The 20,176-nt window shown below is 39.4% G+C and overlaps 2 protein-coding genes across 2 annotated transcripts; both read left to right on the top strand.

Moving 5' to 3' along the window:
- Positions 1-383: 383 nt before the first annotated feature.
- LOC139210967 (interferon gamma receptor 1-like) lies at positions 384-8,245 on the top strand. Its single transcript, XM_070841195.1, has 7 exons — positions 384-579; positions 4,613-4,736; positions 5,570-5,754; positions 6,037-6,212; positions 6,498-6,660; positions 7,565-7,683; positions 7,837-8,245. Exons 1-7 carry the CDS (start codon positions 510-512, stop codon positions 8,185-8,187), a joined length of 1,188 nt encoding a protein of 395 aa, XP_070697296.1. The 5' UTR covers positions 384-509; the 3' UTR covers positions 8,188-8,245.
- Positions 8,246-13,473: 5,228 nt separating this feature from the next.
- On the top strand, positions 13,474-18,524 carry il22ra2 (interleukin 22 receptor, alpha 2). The gene is made up of 6 exons (XM_070841351.1): positions 13,474-13,581; positions 14,880-15,000; positions 15,256-15,437; positions 16,307-16,449; positions 17,739-17,890; positions 18,381-18,524. The coding sequence occupies exons 1-5, from the start codon at positions 13,518-13,520 to the stop codon at positions 17,880-17,882; spliced, it is 654 nt and encodes a 217-aa protein (XP_070697452.1). The 5' UTR covers positions 13,474-13,517; the 3' UTR covers positions 17,883-17,890; positions 18,381-18,524.
- Positions 18,525-20,176: the final 1,652 nt, after the last annotated feature.

Below are 20,176 nucleotides of genomic sequence, written 5' to 3'. Positions count from 1 at the left end.
TTTAGACTTGAGCTCCATTGAATGAAGACAATGACGAAATACTGAAAAACGGACTCGAAAAAAACAATATGAGTAGTTCAGCAGTAGGAGCAGGAAAAATCGGAATCGGAAAAAATACACATTTAAGTGGGTAATTCGATAGTTGCACACATTTTATATTATTTGAAGGAATATTTTGTAGTAGATAAATTAATGAAAAAATCTAACAGGTCTTGTGTGAATTTGTTTTTCTATGGTGCTGTTTAAATTAGCTGTATGTTGCTTCATTTGTGAGATGAAACGACGAGTGAAGGGTGTGGGAAGCGTTTGGAGTTTACATTTACGAGGTTTGGTAAAGGCAGCATTCGTTCCTTCCCCACTTTTCGTCCAACAGAGTAAGAGACGCGACTGGCACCGGGAGACGGGCCTCTGTTTCTTTTGCAGCTCCGAGGTTATTCGTATGATTAGCTAGTGTCTCCCTGTGCTCTGCACCTTTATACCCACAACGAGCATTGTAGTGGCAGTTAAGTATGGATCTCATGGGTGGGTTTTATCCTGTTTTCCTCTGTGTCCTCTGGTTGCGAGCTGCTGCGGGATACGGTAAGTAACAACAGCCCACGCACTAGCAAACATAAGTCGCTTTTAAAATCGCAATTTCAGGGTTTTTCCCACATCCTTTACCTGCCGAATGAATCACAAGTTATCACTAAGCTCGCGAAGTGGCAATTTAACTCGAATGCCAGGTTTTGTGCGGCAGGTCGTGGGTGTTGTGTAAAAAGAGGTGAAATGAGGAAGGAATTCTGGAAAAATAACTGCTAACGCTAGCTAACAGCGCTGCAGCAGAGAGATATTTCCTGTTCGCACGTACTGATTATGCTGTGTAATCAGGGTATTTTCAGGTTAAAGTGATATCTTGTGCCATTGACCACCTTTTTCTAGGTGTTGTGTGAAAACAGCTTTATGGACGAGTTCACATCTTATCTGGAATAATTGTAATAATAATAATAATAATTGTAAATTGATTGTCATCACAATTATGTGTGAAAACCAGATTTTGATTTGATTATTAACTCACATATATGTAGGTGACTGCAAATCTACTGGTCTGTTTTGGGGGTTTTCTTCATTTCCTCTTTGTGCGTTTCAGTATTACCCAAGACGCTTTGGTTGGGTGATGTGTTTCTGGAAAGTTGTCATAATTTTTGTTGTTCTTTAAGTTGTATTGTAACTTATTATGTTGTAACACAGGTAGGAACCCAACCCTGCAGAAGCCACTGAAATACCGTGTACTCTGCTGCACATGCACATGTTAATTTCTTACAAGAAATAGCTGAAATTGGATGGCATTTCTTTAATATGTGCACCATTTGGCGCATAGAAGACACAGAAAGACAATTAAAAGGGGGGCAGGGTGGATGGAAAATGTTCTGCGATGATAAAGTCAAGCCAGGAGGGTGGTTACTCAATGCCCATGTCCAAGTCTCTGATCAAATTAGTGGTATACATTACGTCAGCTCTAGTCTCTCAAATCTGATGATGTGCACCGTGCAGTGCACTGAGGCCAGTAATATGGTTGCTGGCTATGAAAAAACTCTTTAAAGAGCATTTCTACAACATAACCAACTAGCATTTAAAGAGAATTTGAATCAATCCTCTGCCCTCTGTGGGAATTATTGCTGCACACAGTGACACGATTAGAAGCAGACAGCCCTAAAGACAAGAATTAATGCACCAGACTGCATGAAGATACATGGACATGCAGACCAGGCAGTCAGTATATGGTTAGCCTTTTATCATCTTGTGTATAAAATGCTGGAAATTGTTATCCAGTACATTTTCAAGCAAAATTATCCAATCATTCTTTTATTCCAGTTTCTCAATTTTTCTACTTTTATTTGTCTCATAAACAGGTTTTGAAAACCATCATTAGTTGTAGCCCTTTAATTAGTGCAGCCTAGAATGAGAAATCAAGAAATGACTTCAGATTCCAACACAGTTACAGGATGTAAACATCGATTTATTTGAACAGGGGTCTGTTGACATTTAACGCATATTTTTCTACTCAGTATTGAGTAATCCAGATCTCTTTCCTTTTTTTCCTGTTGACCTCAGCAGTAATCTGAGTTTCCACACACATGAAGTGAAATTTGTGATAAGTAGCCACTCAGCAAGCGTGTATTTCTTCATTTCTGCTTCCCTGCTTTAAAGTGCAGTTCTCATCTGACTTTGGCACATTGATATATCTGGGCTCGTATTTATGAAGCATCTCAGAGAGGAAATCACTCCTGACTGACCAGATATATTCTGGGTGACCTACTTTGGTCATATTCTATCTTGGCCAAAAATTAGGAAGGCTCAAGAGGTATCCTGAATGTTTTGTATGGGTGTAGCTACTCAGTGATCAACATCCTGTTATTCAGAGATGGATACAGATACAGAAACGATGGTGTGTACCGTATCCTATGCATATTGACCGTCAGACTGGCCTTATGAGCATTTCTGTGGACCTCTAGTATATGATGATAAACTGTATGGGTTTGATCTTTGAACTGTGGCTTCCACAAAGTCGAGGTTTGCTTTTACAGTGAGAGTCTCAACATATGAATTACTTTGTGAGCAGAACACCATCCTTTGCAAAATAATGGTTTCTCCTGACACCTACACATAGGTTTATGAAGTTATTGTGAAAGTGGTTAGTAGCAGCACTGAGGACTGTTTTTCACTCATTTCGTGATGTACACACATCACCATTGACCTCCTTTTTAAGTCTGATAGCATCTCCTCTCGCTAATTTCTACTTTTCCTGAGTTTGTTCCGAAAAGTTGACATGTTGACCTTTTTATAATTGGTACATTGAATCCAATTTTAATTTCAAATGGATTCAATAAAGATAAAAACTGTAAAGGAGCTTTATGAACTTTAGATATTGTTTTACTGTACATAAAGTTGTGCGTTATTGCAGTGGGATCGTGAATATATATATATATATATATATATATATATATATATATATATATTTATTTTATATGCAAGTATTGAAGCCAGTAAAGTATTTGTAAATTCCTTCACAGAAGCCCTCAGCCCACGCTGTGCTGTTGCGGTTATCACTTCATTTACATTATGTATGCCTCCATTTGTGATTTCTCCTTCAGTCACATGTCTGTTTTTTTGTAGCCTCTCTGCATCTGTGTGGGTGTCTGTTATCGTGTGTGTGTGTGTGTGCTATCACGTAAATATGTAAATGCTAGATCAAAGAGGAAATGAAAGCGAAATGTACGTCTTTCTGTGTCTTAAGCTACACAATAACAGAGGTGACTCATGAGGTGTGTTCGAAAGTGTGTTCATTTACTCGTTCAAAAAGCTTTATTGAAACCTTTTACTTTATTGGACATTAAGATGCCAAATGTCAAACCAGGCCAAAGTCAGTCTTCACATATAAAAGATCCCAAACACTACTGTATTTTTTTTGTTTTTACCTCATTTCAAGATTCATTGATTTGTCATTCTACAGCACAACGAACACTTTAAGAGAAAATGTGATTCTTGTGAGAATCTGATAATGTGTACGCTCAGTCTGAGCAGGTCATTTAATCCAACCACTTTGGATTCATTTATGTTTGACAGTCATTTAAAGAGAGTCTGCCTGACAGTGCCTACACGTAATATGCCAGACTATAAACATTTCTGCCTGCATTATAAATATGCAGTAGCTTCAGTAAGCATTATAACAATGACAAAAAGGCTCCAAACTTTATGTATAATATGAATGATGTAGTTTTTGGTTTTTAATCTGAAACAAAAAGGTGTTTTGGAGAATTTATGTTTGATGCTTTATTCACAAGAAGAAAAGTCAAAGCAAGCGGAGGAGTCCCTGGTGTGTCCTCATTGTGTGTGTGTGCTGATCCAATGCTATGAATTATGGCCTCCCTGTTACAGCTGCAATGTCAAGCCTGCATAAACTGGATGATTAAGTGGTATCAACAGTGCCAATCGGCCCCACTATTTGTATGCTCTGCTTGCTTGTTGCTTTGAATTTGAGGAAGTAAAGGAAGGAAATGACTTTTTTCTCAGTTTCTTTGTCTTGAAGGCAGCGTCAGAAGGTACTGAAGCATCTGGCAGATTAAATGGAAAGGATGCAGTGTAGGAGTGAAGCTGCTGATCTGCCCTTCATCTCCCCGCTACCAAGTTAAAAGCAACGGATATGCATCTTCACTTTGTCTGCGCTGAGAGTTAGAACAGAAATATTTCACATGCTCTTGGATGGTGTATTGTAGAGTTATGTAGCTGTGCCTGTGTGAAAAAATACATCTGAGACCAGTAGTACATGTGCACTAGTTTTCATGCAGTGCCCTCTAGTGGGAGGTTTAGGGGACTGAAAATACCCAACTTCCCTGACTTTTACAGTCTCACACATGCAAGAAAGGCTATATAAGGGTGGTAAATTATGAAAGCTCTTCTGTGCAGAGGGGGGATTTCTTCTCAGTGAAGGGATTTGTTATCGTCAGGCTCTTACTTTCTAACCAATATATTTTTAGCCAAAGAGTTCTGTAAGGAAACAGGAGGTCCACCCATGGCAAACCAGTTTGGCAGTTTCAAATTAAAGTCATAGATATCTGTCTTTCTGTTTCCACAGTGGAGCAGCCGACCAACGTGACCCTCCACTGTCACAACCTGCACAACGTCCTGGGGTGGAGCCACAACCAGCTCTCAACACCAGGACTTCGATTCAAAGTCGATATTGGATCAGTGTTAAAGATGTAAATAGGTTTCTCTTTGTGCACATTACCTGCTCAATATTTATGTTTCTTAAAACCATATTTTTAAGGCGATCTCTGCTTTAGATTGTACAAACAATCAGCAAATTACCATGGGATTTTTTCTTTTTTTTTTTACACTATAAATGGTAACAATTAAAAGTATTTATTTAGCTGATCCAGATCAGGCCTTTGTTTTAAATGTACAAAACGCAGTTATGCTCAACAGAAACATCAGTGTCCAACAGCTCCTAAACAGTAAATGGATTTATTAACATGCATGTTTGATTAGGGATTGAATTGTTCGTTGTGTGATTACTTGAAGGAAAGCTAGTCTTACAAGAGATGACAAGAACATTTACTACAGAGACACAGTGATTAAATAACATTTGTCATGCTGACACTATTTGCTGTTACCAGTTTACAGTGTGCTGTAAAGCATTGTGTACAGCAGGCTTTAACCCTTTAACCTTCTGCTCACCCATATGGTAGAGCACATTTTGACTCACTATATCTTATTGAAAACATGTTTTACTTATGACATCTCAACCGTTTGGTAGAGGCCAATATTTAAAAAAATGTGGGGTCTGTTCATAAAAAAACATTGATTTTTGTAATTAGTGCCCCAAGGAAATAAAATATATAAAGAATACATTTTTTCATTGCTTTTTTCTTGGTGAGGACGTTAAAGGGTTAAGATATTTCTAGATGTGTTTAAAACGACTGGAAACGCATGATTATAGTATATACCGTTTTCTATTGTGGGTCAAACTCCAACAAAGCTTGTCCTACATTTCCCATAATTCAAGTTTCTTGTGTCTTATTTGTTTCCCCAGTTCACCTAGTGTGCTTTGGGTCAACTCAACACCCCCCCTTCAGGTGGATCTGTCGTCTCTCTCTGATCCAAGCAATGACTACTACCTGACAGTGACTGCTGTGATTGGGCAGAATGAGTCTGAGCCCGCCCCTCAGAATGGACTCAGTTTCAGCTACTACCAGGACTCTCTTGCAGAGCAGAAATGTAAGTAGTGACGTCAGTGTTCACTGACCTGTGAAACGCAGATGTGGACTCCTGGAAATGCATTCAATTTGTTTGTTTAGAGAGAAATAGTAACTTTAAACATAACTTTGTAAAATATAAATGGCACAGAACGAATACTTTTTTCTGTGGCTTCTATTCCAAGTTACTCAGACTATAAAATGCCAGAGTAAAGTTTGACTGTTTTTGTTATTCCTAACACCCTATGATGTCATGAAATGGAGATTCAACTAACAACTAAGCTGCGTTTATGTTGCTGTCCAGGTTTTGTGGACCTCCCGCCAGTTAACGTCACTGCCCAAGATGACCACTCCATCCTGTTCCGCTTCACTCATCCCTGGAACATCCTGAAACCAAAACTGAAAAAGAAGAAAAGGAATGACTTTTGGATGAGCAAAGAGTTGCCTGTATTCAAGTACAGCGTTGTGATCACCAACCAGGTCAGACTGCACGCAGTTTCCCACCATCTGTAGTTTGTTATGACACGGATGAACCAATAACCGTAGAGGGAATAGGCTGCAGAATTGTGCCAGTTTGCTCATGTAATTAATACTTAATAATACATTAATATTAGTGTTTCTGTTTGACTATTACCATCATTATTATTAGATAGTAGTAGTACACCTGTTCTCTCATCTTTCGAACGTGTGCTCACATTCCTTGTCTGTACTGTATTACTGTGAAGTTTAGTTGCAAAGGTGCCTCACTGTATATTGTCTGTGCAGAAGGAGTACCCCCACAGCTTCAGCTGTGTGGAGAGTGTGTGTGAGAAGAAGCTTGCAGTGGACGCTGCACAGGAGAAACACTGCCTGATGGTCACGGGAGAGCTGCAGAAGATGATAGTTAAAGCCACACAGGAATACTGCGCACTGCCATTAGAAAAACCAGGTTGAGTCAATATGTTTTCTTTAACCTGATGCATAATGTGATGTTTTAAATTGCTGAAACAAGCGACACCCAAGGCATGCAACAGCACCAATGGCTGGTATTTAAGGTGAATTACTAGAGGAAAAATAATCAAATCCATTTGATTTGAACTTACTCCAGTTAAGTTAATAAACCATTTAAATGCATAAAATAAATGTATAAAACAATTACTGCATTGTGACATATACCGTTACCATGATATAAATTACTTAAACCGTGATAGATTTTGGCCATATTGTCCACATCTAATTCAGGGTTCCGGCTGGAAATAAGCATTAACTTATTTGGAAGTGGGTTCGCAGACACAAGGATGTCGTTACTTTAAATATGTTAAAATTTAAATATGTACCCAGGGAAATCAGAATAGTTGCCAAGATTATCTGTCGGACCCTCTCTTTGGTAGATAAAGAAAAAAGCCTCCCTACATACATGCAAATAAACGCACATAATAGTCTGTCACATCCACAATGAACATAACGAATGAAAAAAGGTCCCACTTTCTGCTCATTTTAAAGTTTGTACTTGTATTTGGAGTTCTTACTCGAACAGGTTTACATGGTTTAATGTTCAAAAAATGCATTATATTCCTTCTACCAGACCATTAAAGGTCCCATATTTTGCAAAATGCACTTGCTATGGGCTGCTAAATGCGTCATGCTAAGAACTGAGGCACTGTATCACACAGGAAAGGCCACATATTTAATGGGGTAATTGTGTAGCCACCTGTTGAGTTGAGTTGAGTGGTTAGCACTGGCAGTAACTTAGCTCGGCTCTGAATGAGTGAGAGCTATCACTGCCTTGTTTGGTTAGACTGTCTGTGTAGTCTGTCTCTAAATGGATTGTCTTTGACGTCTCTTTTGTCTAGATTACACCTACGTCTACATCGTCTTGTTTTTGGCCTCGACAGCAATGATAGTGGCTCTGGTCGTCTTTATGGTGTTCCGAAGAAAGACCAAATCCTTAAGTTCTTTACCAGACTCTGTGGTATGTTCCTCCCACCGACTCCGGTTTTATTTGATGAGCATCATTAAAATAGAAATGATTCAGTTTGAATGTGCTAGTAGAGTTAATTCCCATTGAAGCAACAGGTTTTGAAATTTGAACAATGATTTAACATTTCTTCTTTGTGTGCTAAAGACATTTGGGGAACGAGTGAAGCGGCTGACCATGCAAGTGGTTCAAGAGCAGATCTTTGTGCCAGAAGTGGAGCCCACCACACCCACACAACTACTGATAGAACAGACAGAAAGCACCCCCACTGTTACTCCCTCTCCAGAGCAAGACCTCCGTCTGTCCATCGGGATCGAGGATGAAGATGGGAGTGATGTCGTGACGGCAGGGGATGCCGAAGGATCTTTGTACACACATGGCAGACACTTTGATGAAGAGGAGGAACCGCAGTCCAGCGAGCCAGCCTCCGGTTATGAGAGACGTGAGGTGCTAGTTGAGGTAGGACCAGATGAACTCGTCAAGGGCTATCGTGGCTGAAGGTGGAACTTAGTTACATTGCAAACATTGAATGTTTGACATTAGGTCAAACGAGCACAACGGCACAGTCCTGTAGGCACCTACTATTATAACTGAAAACTCTCACAACAGCAACTCAGAATCAGAATCAGAATCAGAATTACTTCAATAATCCCCAGTGGGAAATTGCTTTTTGTTACACACAGCTCCAAAAGAACAAGAATAAGAATAAACTTCAAACACAAAGTAAAATATAAATATTTTACTCGCAGGAGAGTCGTGGTTACAAATATCAGGTGCTTCAGTCTGTGTCAATTTTCTTGTCCGACCATCTCACTGTCAAGTACAAAGAGAACAAGGGTCCTCTTGCTGCTTGCTCCTTGACATCAGTTACATTTTCTTTGTGTTTCTATTGCTAAAGCAGCTTTTGTGAAATATTTTCCTGCAAAGCAATCACAGCCAGCGTTATCCCAGACGAATGGCCTAACAGTTGTGAGATAGAACACCCCCAAACCAAATCAGTCACCAGAATGTCCGCAGTGTAGTAACACCTGTTAATCACTTAATTTCTGAGAGTTGTGTGTTGCGACCATTGCAAACTTCTCACACAGATGCAACAGTGCTAATGGATGAGAAAGCAGCTACAGTACAGGTGCTGGTCATATAATTAGAATATCATGAAAAAGTTGATTTATTTCAGTAATTCCATTCAAAAAGTGAAATTTGTATATTATATTCATTCATTACACACAGACTGATATATTTGAAGTGTTTATTTCTTTTACTTTTGATGATTATAACTGACAACTAATGAAAAACCCAAATTCAGTATCTCAGAAAATTAGAATATTACTTAAGACTGATACAAAAAAAAGATTTCTAGAAATGTTGGCCAACTGAAAGGTATGAACATGAAAAGTATGAGCATGTACAGCACTCAATACTTAGTTGGGGCTCCTTTGGCCTGAATTACTGCAGCAATGCGGCGTGGCATGGAGTCGATCAGTCTTTGGCACTGCTCAGGTGTTGTGAGAGCCCAGGTTGCTCTGATAGTGGCCTTCAGCTCTTCTGCATTGTTGGGTTTGGCGTATCGCATTTTCCTCTTCACAATACCCCATAGATTTTCTATGGGATTAAGGTCAGGCGAGTTTGCTGGTCAATTAAGAACTGGTCCTTAAACCAGGTACTGGTAGCTTTGGCACTGTGTGCAGGTGCCAAGTCCTGTTGGAAAATGAAATCTGCATTTCCATAAAGTTGGTCAGCAGCAGGAAGCATGAAGTGCTCAAAAACTTCCTGGTAGACGGCTGCGTTGACCTTGGACCTAAGAAAACACAGTGGACCAACACCAGCAGATGACATGGCACCCCAAACCATCACTGACTGTGGAAACTTTACACTCGACTTCAAGCAACGTGGATTCTGTGCCTCTCCTCTCTTCCTCCAGACTCTGGGACCTTGATTTCCAAAGGACATGCAAAATGTACTTTCATCAGAGAACATAACTTTGGACCACTCAGCAGCAGTCCAGTCCTTTTTGTCTTTAGCCCAGGCGAGACGCTTGTGACGCTGTCTCTTGTTCAAGAGTGGCTTGACACAAGGAATGCGACAGCTGAAACCCATGTCTTGCATATGTCTGTGCGTGGTGGTTCTTGAAGCACTAACTCCAGCTGCAGTCCACTCTTTGTGAATCTCCCCCACATTTTTGAATGGATTTTGTTTCACAATCCTCTCCAGGTTGCGGTTATCGCTATTGCTTGTACGCTTTTTTCTACCACATCTTTTCCTTCCCTTCGCCTCTCTATTAATGTGCTTGGACACAGAGCTCTGTGAACAGCCAGCCTCTTTAGCAATGACCTTTTGTGTCTTGCCCTCCTTGTGCAAGGTGTCAATGGTCATCTTTTGGACAACTGTCAGGTCAGCAGTCTTCCCCATGATTGTGTAGCCTACAGAATTAGACTGAGAGACCATTTAAAGGCCTTTGCAGGTGTTTTGAGTTAATTAGCTGATTAGAGTGTGGCACCAGGTGTCTTCAATATTGAACCTTTCCACAATATTCTAATTTTCTGAGATACTGAATTTGGGTTTTTCATTAGTTGTCAGTTATAATCATCAAAATTAAAAGAAATAAACACTTGAAATATATCAGTCTGTGTGTAATGAATGAATATAATATACAAATACTTTTTGAATGGAATTACTGAAATAAATCAACTTTTTCATGATATTCTAATTATATGACCAGCACCTGTACATTACAACCTCCCAACAGACAAGCAGAGGCACATTCAGTGCGTCTGCATGAGACATGTAAGAGACAGGAAGTGTTCATGTGAAGCTCCAGCGTGGGCTGTTCAGGTGACCACTGTACAGAAAATCTGTAATCTTTATAGATTTCTAGGATTACCTAGAAATAGGTGGCCAAGCTGTGTCCTAGCAGCACATCAGGGGAAAAAATGCAGAGTAGGACCAAAACTTGTGCCACTCACAACGTCATATTTTATATCCATTTGTAGCACTTAGCACTAGATAAACAACTGATCCTTCATTTGTTACCTGTTAGCGCCAGCATGTACAAATGCTACTGTCAATACTTCACGCAAATCAAAAGGGCCTTAACTGTGCTAAATCACCTAATAACATAATAATATTTCCAAACTGGTCCGTAAAAATCTGTCTATAATCCAGTAACATATATTCCTCTGATTCATGCATGCAGGTATATTCTAGCATATTCCTCAGTTACTGTGCTGAGTGGTCAAAATACTGTTTCCTGTGGAACAGTAAGTTTATTCTATTGTGAATATCTGTTTTGTTCTATCTGAATGAGAACCGTTGGTTTTTGATAGCACCTTAAAGTCACACTGAAGCAGAAGTTTGAGCGTTTTGAACTCTTGCAATGTGTCATTTGTTCACCTCTGAGCATATGTTCTGGTAGAGTTGAATTAGATGAATGAATGAATAGGTAGATGAATGTGATCATGTCCCTCAGATTTGCTCAGAAAAAATGAGCGAATACAGAGCAAAACAAAAGCACCTCCTTCTTCACCTCCCTTACCTGCTGGTGGAGGAGGAGGAGAACGAGGAAGGCATGAATAAGATATTAACTGGAAATGCGTCGCCCCACAAGCGAACAGTCGAGCGCAGTTTTATGCTAGTAGTAATATTAATACTACTATTACATTTGTCTAAGTAAATGTATGCATGCTCATAAATTCTTTGTGTTATTATTATTATGACATTTATTTGGCAGAGAGATGATTGAACATTTATAACAGAGGGACAAAGGATTAGAATTGGGAAAATGTATTTTTTATTCACCTGATTTTTAAATGCATGTAGTGCAGTTTGAGATCTGCAGTTAATTTTTTTTGCTTCTATATGTGTTAAATGATACAGAAAAATATAAAGATGTTAAATTGATGTTATATTTTTGTTATGTTTATATTTTCCTGCTGAATGTATGAACGCTCAGTCTGACTGATGGTATCAAAGTACACTTTTTTTTTTTTTTTTTTAAATGCACTGAGTACGGAACACGTGAAAATGGTGCTTTTATTTGTGCAAAATGTTTCAGTCCATACATTTCCAGTTGCAAAATTCAAATCAGTGCCACCAGTTAAACTCAAGCGTTTGATTCTCTTTGAATCCTGCTATTTAACTGTTCATTCTTCTCTCTAAGCACCTGTCTGGTTAACCCTGTACCTTCTTTCAGGCGTCATTTTCATCGTTTTTGTACCATTTCAATAAAGATAATATATGTGGTTTTTCTGCCTTTTCCTGTTTGTATCCTCTTTAAAGGAAGGATGTGGTTAAAAAACAAGATGAGATGCCGTGACTCGTGACAGATGTGTGTCCCAAATCTCAATCTCAACACATATTGTGTTGTGTTCACCAAATTACTGTATGTGAAGTGCTGCCCATTAAGGAAGGAAAGTTGGTCTTAGAGTAATTAAGCAGCCAAATGATAGCCTCCTGTGGGACTGCTGTGGGTGTGACCAGCTGTTCAGATCTCATGTCCACGTTCTGTCATGAAGCGTTAGTATATAAAGGAAGAAGCACACATCACCATGTTTCATGACATTTGAGCAATCCACGTTGTTCCTTCCTCTGAAACCAGTAATTTAAGTGACGAGGGGAGACCTCTTTTGTCTGTGTGTTTGCATTGATGTGTGTTAGTTAGGTTTCCTTCCTCTTTGCCCTGTGTGTGGGAGTAGGGAGATCTTTTTCGTTTCCAGTAACAGTCAGTAACCGACTTCACTATTAGGTGTGTATCCTCAAATGATTCTGGGTACCTGGTGGAAGAGCTCAGAGTTTCTGGTAATCTGCAGCAGTGGTGGTTTGTCTGATATCACGGATCAATTAATCAACACCAGCTCACATATTCCACAGAATATGAATCTACATTTGCACAGTCAGGCTTCAGGTTAATGTTCTGCACTTCATAAAAATAACAAAATCATCTCAACAGCTGCTAATTTCAAAGTTTCAAAATGAACTCATTAAGAGCATAATTAATGATTAACACGGAGTGGAAACACGAAGTGCGAGAAAAGAAGTAGATAAGATGTCACCCCTCCCCTCTTTCTCCCTCACACACAACATTAACGGCTGGTTGTTGCTGATTCATGATGTTGCACATTTCCCCTAAACTGTTGATGCTTTCAGTGAAATGTTTGAACAGCAGTCAGTGTGGTAATTCTTCTAACCTTCAGAGAGCAAATAGGCCCTTTAAGAGAAAAACAAAGGGCTTTTTCATAGCAGGACAAACGTGTAAATAATACAATTGATGATGGCCAAATTCCATTTAGCTGCTTTGATTCAGGGTCCTGGAGTCGTGCATCACATCAAAAGCTTAAGAACCACGATATTGATGAATACCAACGTTTTATCTGCTAATTTAAATTTTTATCTGTTTTTTTTTCAATAAGTGCCATTGTGTGACATCACCTGATGAATCAAGCACAAGCCTGGGCAAGGACTGATTCAGCTCCAAGACTGTTAAACCATCTTTACCAGATGAAACACACCATTGCGATCAGGGTCTGAGGTGTAGCACAGAGCAGTCTTGGACACTGGTGAGGTCGTCCATCAGTGTTTTGTAACTGAAACGTGTCACATGGAAATTGCACAAACATGTACTTCTGTAAAAAAAAAAAAAAAAAAAACCTCTGCATCATGACATGTAACAGAGTCCCCAGTGTGTCCAAAATGCCATAAATGGTCCATGCATCATGGAATTGAAAAGGGGAAGTGATGGTATGTTAAAGGCGGGGGTGTTGCCTGCAGCATCAGTCCAGTGGGGGCCGTTGTGTTTGTTGGTCCGTTTGTCGTCCACCAGCAGCATCACCGCCATGACCCGTCTGCTGCTCGGAGCCGTGCTGCTGGGGAGCCTCGTTGTCTGTGGCGCCGAGAGAGGTAACCTCCGGTACATTCATATTTCTATTTATGTTTCATGATGTATGTGGATTATAGTGCTGTTATTATCTGATCAGTGCTGATTTAATTACGTAAAATATGACCTTAAATCTCCAAATTCCTTCTCAGATTACAGCTTTTTGAAAATCACAGGGTTGAGTTTGAAAGCAGAGATTTATGGATGCTATCACAGACCAAAGGAGTGTAATTTAAGATTTATTGGACTATAATAAAAGCCAACTAACCAACAACAGGAGTCATAAATGCCTTATCTGAACACCTTGCGTTATTTACCGAAGCATCATGGCATGTTGTGAAACGCTACATTCTGGGATGATTGATGATTTAAGAACAGGTTGAGATTGTACCGACGTTAGGCCCGGATCAGGAGAGAATGACGTCTGATTTGGAGAATTTTCGAGGAACTAAATTCAGTGTTATGTTGGAAAAAAAACAAGCCCTGTGTTTTCAGGAACACTGGCACACACTGATGAGGCTGCAGTGTGAGAGTCAGGAGGAAAAAATGTCCAGATCACAGTTGTAGTGAAGTAAAACTAAACTAAAAGTTAAGACTTTTGTGTGAAAAACATTTTGCCAAACTTAAATGAAACAATACTATGTGTTTACAAAACACAAGTAAAATCTATATTCAAGAACTGTTGAATTTTTGTCAATTTGGTTAAATTTGTCAACAAGATTGGGAGGTTGCTGGTGCATTTATTTATGGAGACTGGGATGGCTGTCCTTACAAAGTGTTGTGTTTCTTTTGTAATATCAATTCTGAACCCCCTGACAAATGCCTGCCATATTATGATAACAACAATAATAATAATAATAAAAAAAAAACAACTAATACTGAAACCAATAAAAACTGAGCTGAAAAGAAAAAAACCCTGTCAGGAAACTAACTGAAAATAAAAAAACAAAAATTAAAAAAACCAAACTATAAAATTAATAATGATCATAACATAATTCTTCAATTAATCCACTTAAACCTCTAATCGTATTTAACTGCAGTTTGTTTAGATACGAGAAACGACCTGGATCACAGCTAATGTTTCCTACAAGGTGAAAGGCGTCACGAATCCTTCAAAAGCTTCTCAAACACTTCTTTTCCCTCATTTTTTTAACCAATTTTTCTGTAGTTAGACCCATTTTACTTAGTTTATACTAAGGAGCTTCTGTATAAAAAGCACCAATATAATGTTATTAACCAACTAACAAATGTCTCCTTTTGTCTGTATACATAATTGATGCTCATTCTGACTTAATAACCACGTAATCAATAACTTGCTCAGTTCCAGTGACGCTCGCTCCACCCACCCAGGTGAAGTTTGACTCTGTGGACTATAAAAACATCCTGCGCTGGACTCGGCCCCCCAACGGTACCTCCCTGCAGTACTACATCCAGTGGAAGATGTGAGCCTTTACACACACACACACACACACACACATACTGTAGAGATTAATGTGCAGTAGATGTACATTTAATAAAATGCAAACATTCACTGTGTCACCTCTCGTTTTTAGTTGTTTACAGTATTTTTTCATCCAAAGAAGTACATACTGAACAAAAGAGACCTTCAGAGGATAAAGCGTTCCTCGCTCCCACCACTGCAAAAACTATATGAAGCAGACATTGACTCGATGTCTGTTCCTCTCTCTCCTCCTCAGTTATGGCGAGTCTCAGTGGCTGGACGTGAACGGCTGTCAGGGGATCCAGCAGCATCAGTGTGACCTCAGCGGCGTGACCTCTGACTCCAGGGAGTGGTACTACGCCAGAGTGCACGCTTCCTCCGTGCCCTCCAGCAAATCAGCCTGGGCCCTGTCCCCGAGATTCAGCCCACGCTGGGACAGTGAGTGTTTACCCTCCTCCTCTTCCTCCTCCTCTTCCTCCTGCTCTTCAGCGTCTGCATCCTCTCCTCTTTGTATACTCGCTTGCCCAAACTGATGCGACGACACACAGAAGAATGAACTGCCCGAAGCAGATGCTGACAAAACTAGTTCTTAATTTAGAATATCAGGAGTGGAAAAGTGCTAAAATATAAACAGCACAAATTAAACACAAGATTTCAAAATCTACATAAATAGTAACTTAAAGGTCCCGTATGATGCTCGGTTTCAAGCTCATACTTACTGAACTTGATTGTATTTTGAGGTCCTACTACAATTGGTTTACATGGATTAAAACGCTCCATTTTGGAGGCATAGAACAATCTGCAAGCGCTTCAACAGCTTTGTGTTATCAGGAGCAGATCCCCTTATGACATCATAAAGGGAGCCAACACTACAAGTTCAAGTTCAAGTTCAAGTTTCTTTATTGTCGTTATGCAGGCATAACGAAATGTTGCATACTCCCGGCAAGGCATATACATAAATAAGGCAGAATAGATAAATAAATAAAAAAAATATGTACAGGCAAACAAAATGTATGTAGAGAGGAGAATATATGTACAGGGGTAAAGTGCAACTTGGTGCAAGTCCTGTTTGATTGTCAGCAGGGATGTATGTTTGTGTGTGTGTTTTTTCCAGAGAAATTCAAGTAGCACTGCCTTGCAAAAAAAACCTCACATATAAAGATGAACAAGATGTCAGGTTATGTTCACTGCTAACATTAGCACAAAGCCCAACTTCCCTCTTGCTTGTTGTTCCTTAATGATTTTGGTTTTTGACCTGCATAATTGTGCTAAAAGACATAAATAAACAAGATCCTTTATATCTGCAGCCATAATCAGCCCGCCTGTACTGAAGCTGAACATCACAGAGCAAGGGATTGTGGTCCGTGTGAAGCCCTCCAGAATGCTCGTCCGGAAGATGCACAGCAGTCTGCACTACAAGATCCACCTCATACACTCCAGTGGAGAGGAGGTCTCACACACACACACACACACACACACACACACACACACAATCTTTGGGAACATGCCACCCTGCATTTCAGAACATGCAGAACATGTTCATGCAATTATTGTATGAATGCATGAACAGATAAAACCTGAGATCATCTTTGATTCTTGAGTCCAGTGATTATGTGGAAAACAGTGTTCAGTTGGCGCACGTATGATCACTTATTTCCAAATAAGTGTGAGAGACTTTAGAGTCTTAAAGTCACGTCACCGAGCAGCTGAACATGCAAAGATGTGACATCTGTCTGCAGGCAGGCACACTGTTAAGTTAAGTTTTGATGAAAATCTGTCTTTAGGTTTAAATGTAGCTTTTCTCTAGTTAGCAACATATTACATAGTTGGTCCAAAAAAGATTTGGATTACGAACCCTAAATAAAAAAAAATGCTAATCTCAGCTGGGGAGATGTCAAAAACATCAGAAAAAGTGAAAAATACCCATCAGGTGACTCTAAGGACTCCAAACTCAGAGAAATTCTGTTTATGATTTCTAAAACTAGAAAAAGCAGCAAACTCTCATTTTGGAGAAGGTTGAATCCGAAATCAACTGGTGTGTTTTGCTTGTTCAAATCAATTGAGATACATACATATATATATATATGTGTGTGTGTGTATATATGTGTGTGTGTGTGTGTGTGTGTGTGTGTGTGTGTGTGTGTGTGTGTGTGTGTGTGTGTGTATGTATGTATGTATGTATATGTATATATGTGTGTGTGTGTGTGTGTGTGTATATATGTGTATATATATATATATATATATATATATATATATATATGTACACACACACACACACACACACACACATATACATACATACATACATACATATATATATATATATATATATATATATATATATATATATATATATATATATATATATATATATATATATATATATATATATATATATATATTCTGTGTCGACTAACCTACTAGTCACTGTCACATCGAGCCTTGGATGTGTACATTAGAAACTAACTCCATTTAAACTACTGCTGTCAGTAGAAGAGGAAGGAGAGGGAGAGGGGACGGAAGAGGAAGAGCAGAAGAAGAACAAAAAAAAGAACAATAATGACAATAAAAAGAGAAGACCGAGGATAAATAAAATAACTTGAATTCTTTCATTTCTCCTTTAAGGCTCACTTTGCTGTCAGACAGCACAATATCCTCTGTGCAGATTGTTTCACGTGTTCAACAACACATTCCTCGAGGGTATAACTGATCATCTGTCTCACATTCTCTACTCTTCAGGAGGTGTTTGAGATGGACTCCAACAAGCTCATCCTGAGGGGGCTGAACCACAAGGCCAAATACTGCCTGCAGGCCCAGACCGTGATCCCCCGCCAGGCCAAGACTAGCACCCGTAGCTCTGTGAAATGTGTCAAAACGCTCTGATCACACAGGTATGAACACACTCTTCACACTCATATCTGCTCTTATTGAGGTCTCCTGTAAAACCACCACAGGGCAGATCACTGACTGCGCTGTTGGAGCGACTTTATCCGTGTGCGCTTTGTCTGACTGTGCCTGTGTCTGTTCTGCACACACAGCAGTCGGACTGTATCGTTCGCGAGTGAAAGGTAACCTCTCAGCTGTAACAAAAGGTTACCGAATGAGAAGTCAAGTATCGGCTGTCGCAGGACAATCGCCTGAGGCCGTGAGACAGAAAGAGGGAGGGAAAATGAAACTCCTGGAGGAGAAATCTTAGCAGGAGAGTTTCTCCTCAATGACTATAATTACCTCTGCTCACCCCACCCTTTTCACTATTTTTAGATCTGCGACGGATGTGCAGAGCTGTGATAATGAAATTCTGGACAGTTGTTCCTCTGCGCACTCCATTAATCTTTTCTCTCCCTCTTCTTCACTGTCTTTTTTTCCTTATCTCTGCTGTAGACGAACTCTACCAACACTGAATGGCTGGACTCATCATCCATCAGTTCAGCTTTAATTATTATTATTATTATCGCTACCTCGACATGTTTGAACTGTACAGTACAAAGCGCAGAGGGCACAACATTTGACTTGAATGATTCCAGCCTCCAGGACTCTTTTCAACATTATGTTTGTCAAAGTTCCCTGGAAATTCCAACATAATCTCAGCTCAAGGCCCACTTACCAGCTTTTCTTTCTCACTGAGTCAATGAGCAAACTCCAAAGACTCCAAAGGAAATAATTAGCAATTGGACTTTTAGTTAAGATTATTTTGTCACCTTTTTTTTTAACATTTTGGTTTGTTTGACGCACAGCATTTGTACACTCTTAATGCAGACACACTACGAGCACAGAGAAGTGGAGCCCTTAACATGAATCTACTCTTCCTGCTGACTCAAACACTAATCATTATCTAGTTCAGCTTTTTTCATTGAGTTTAATTTGTGCAGGCCTGAGTGAATTCAGAGGTGATGGGGACACCGTGCAGTCACATCAGTATAGAGCTGACTCACGCCTTGATCACGCTTTTTTGGGTTTTAATCAGCCTGCACTCATTATTCAATCTTATAGATCCTACACAATGTGTCTGGGTACATGATCAGAGCGTAACTGTTTTGTACATGCAGATTTAGACTTGTCATACACACATTAAGTATTTTACTTAGGCTGGTTTGTGTCTAATCAACCTCTGAGGATCAGTGAATGCCATCCTCGTCTTTAGAGCTTTTAAGAAAGCTCGAGAAAACTGTGCCAAAATATCATACAGCTTTACTGTGAAGCAGCGAATTGACACTGTTAAGATGCACAACCATGAATGTATCGTGCTCAATGTATTTGTTGCATGCCTCATGTTGCAAATAAAATGCGATTGACTCAAAACAAACTGCAGCGCCAGTTTTCATGGTATTGAAGGAACATATGACCAACTGTGTGGTACTTTTGACTGGATTTGTCAACATAGAATAAAAAACATTTAAGATACTGAATGTCAGACTCCTTTTAAAGTCAAACCACATTTTATGAGGATGTCCAATCAATTCTGTTGGTTCTGCTGAATAGGTTTGACTGTGTGCAATGGACTACATTTACCATCAACACTGACTGAAAATCAAAAAAGTTTCCCTGTAAGCACAGCTGACCACCTGATGTACAAAACACTGCTTCTTTTGAAACATGAAAAATAGTTCATTTTATGCACTGTGAGGTTTTTATCAGCTACATCAGTACACTGCCACATGCATATTAATACATCTGTACTTATACTGTAATAATGAGTTGCATAGGCCAATACTTTTTGCTCATAATACTTAACTTTCAAGCAGAAATTCGAAAGCTGTAACTTGTAATGGAATATTATGGAAATGATCTGAATAGCGAAAACTTAGAAGATAATTGTGGTCATTCAGCATCAACAGAAAAACAAGAAGGCAACATTAGTCTTGATTTCGACTTTATTCAAAATGTTGATAAACTTGATACCCTTGATCAATCAGGCATGAAATAACCAATACTGTAATGATATCAAAAACTGTTCATTGAAACTGGTGTACTCAAAGCTAAGCCCAACACGTTCAGAGATTTAAAGGAAACATTGTTTTAATTTGATCAAAATGTGCCGGGGTCTTTCAGCGACAGTGCTGCGCCTCTGAGGTTGTTGTGAAGTTTTTCGTACCAGTAGTTTCTCTTTGTAAGAACTCCTCGCTAGCAGCTAGTTCATTTAGTGGTTTTGGTCCTGAAGACAGAGAGGCCTTACTGTT

This window comes from Pempheris klunzingeri, chromosome 12 (assembly GCF_042242105.1).
Source record: "Pempheris klunzingeri isolate RE-2024b chromosome 12, fPemKlu1.hap1, whole genome shotgun sequence".
In the NCBI taxonomy this organism is placed as follows: Eukaryota; Metazoa; Chordata; class Actinopteri; order Acropomatiformes; family Pempheridae; genus Pempheris; species Pempheris klunzingeri.
The sequence above is the reverse complement of the archived record's forward strand: the minus strand, read 5'-3'. Positions and strand labels throughout refer to the sequence as shown.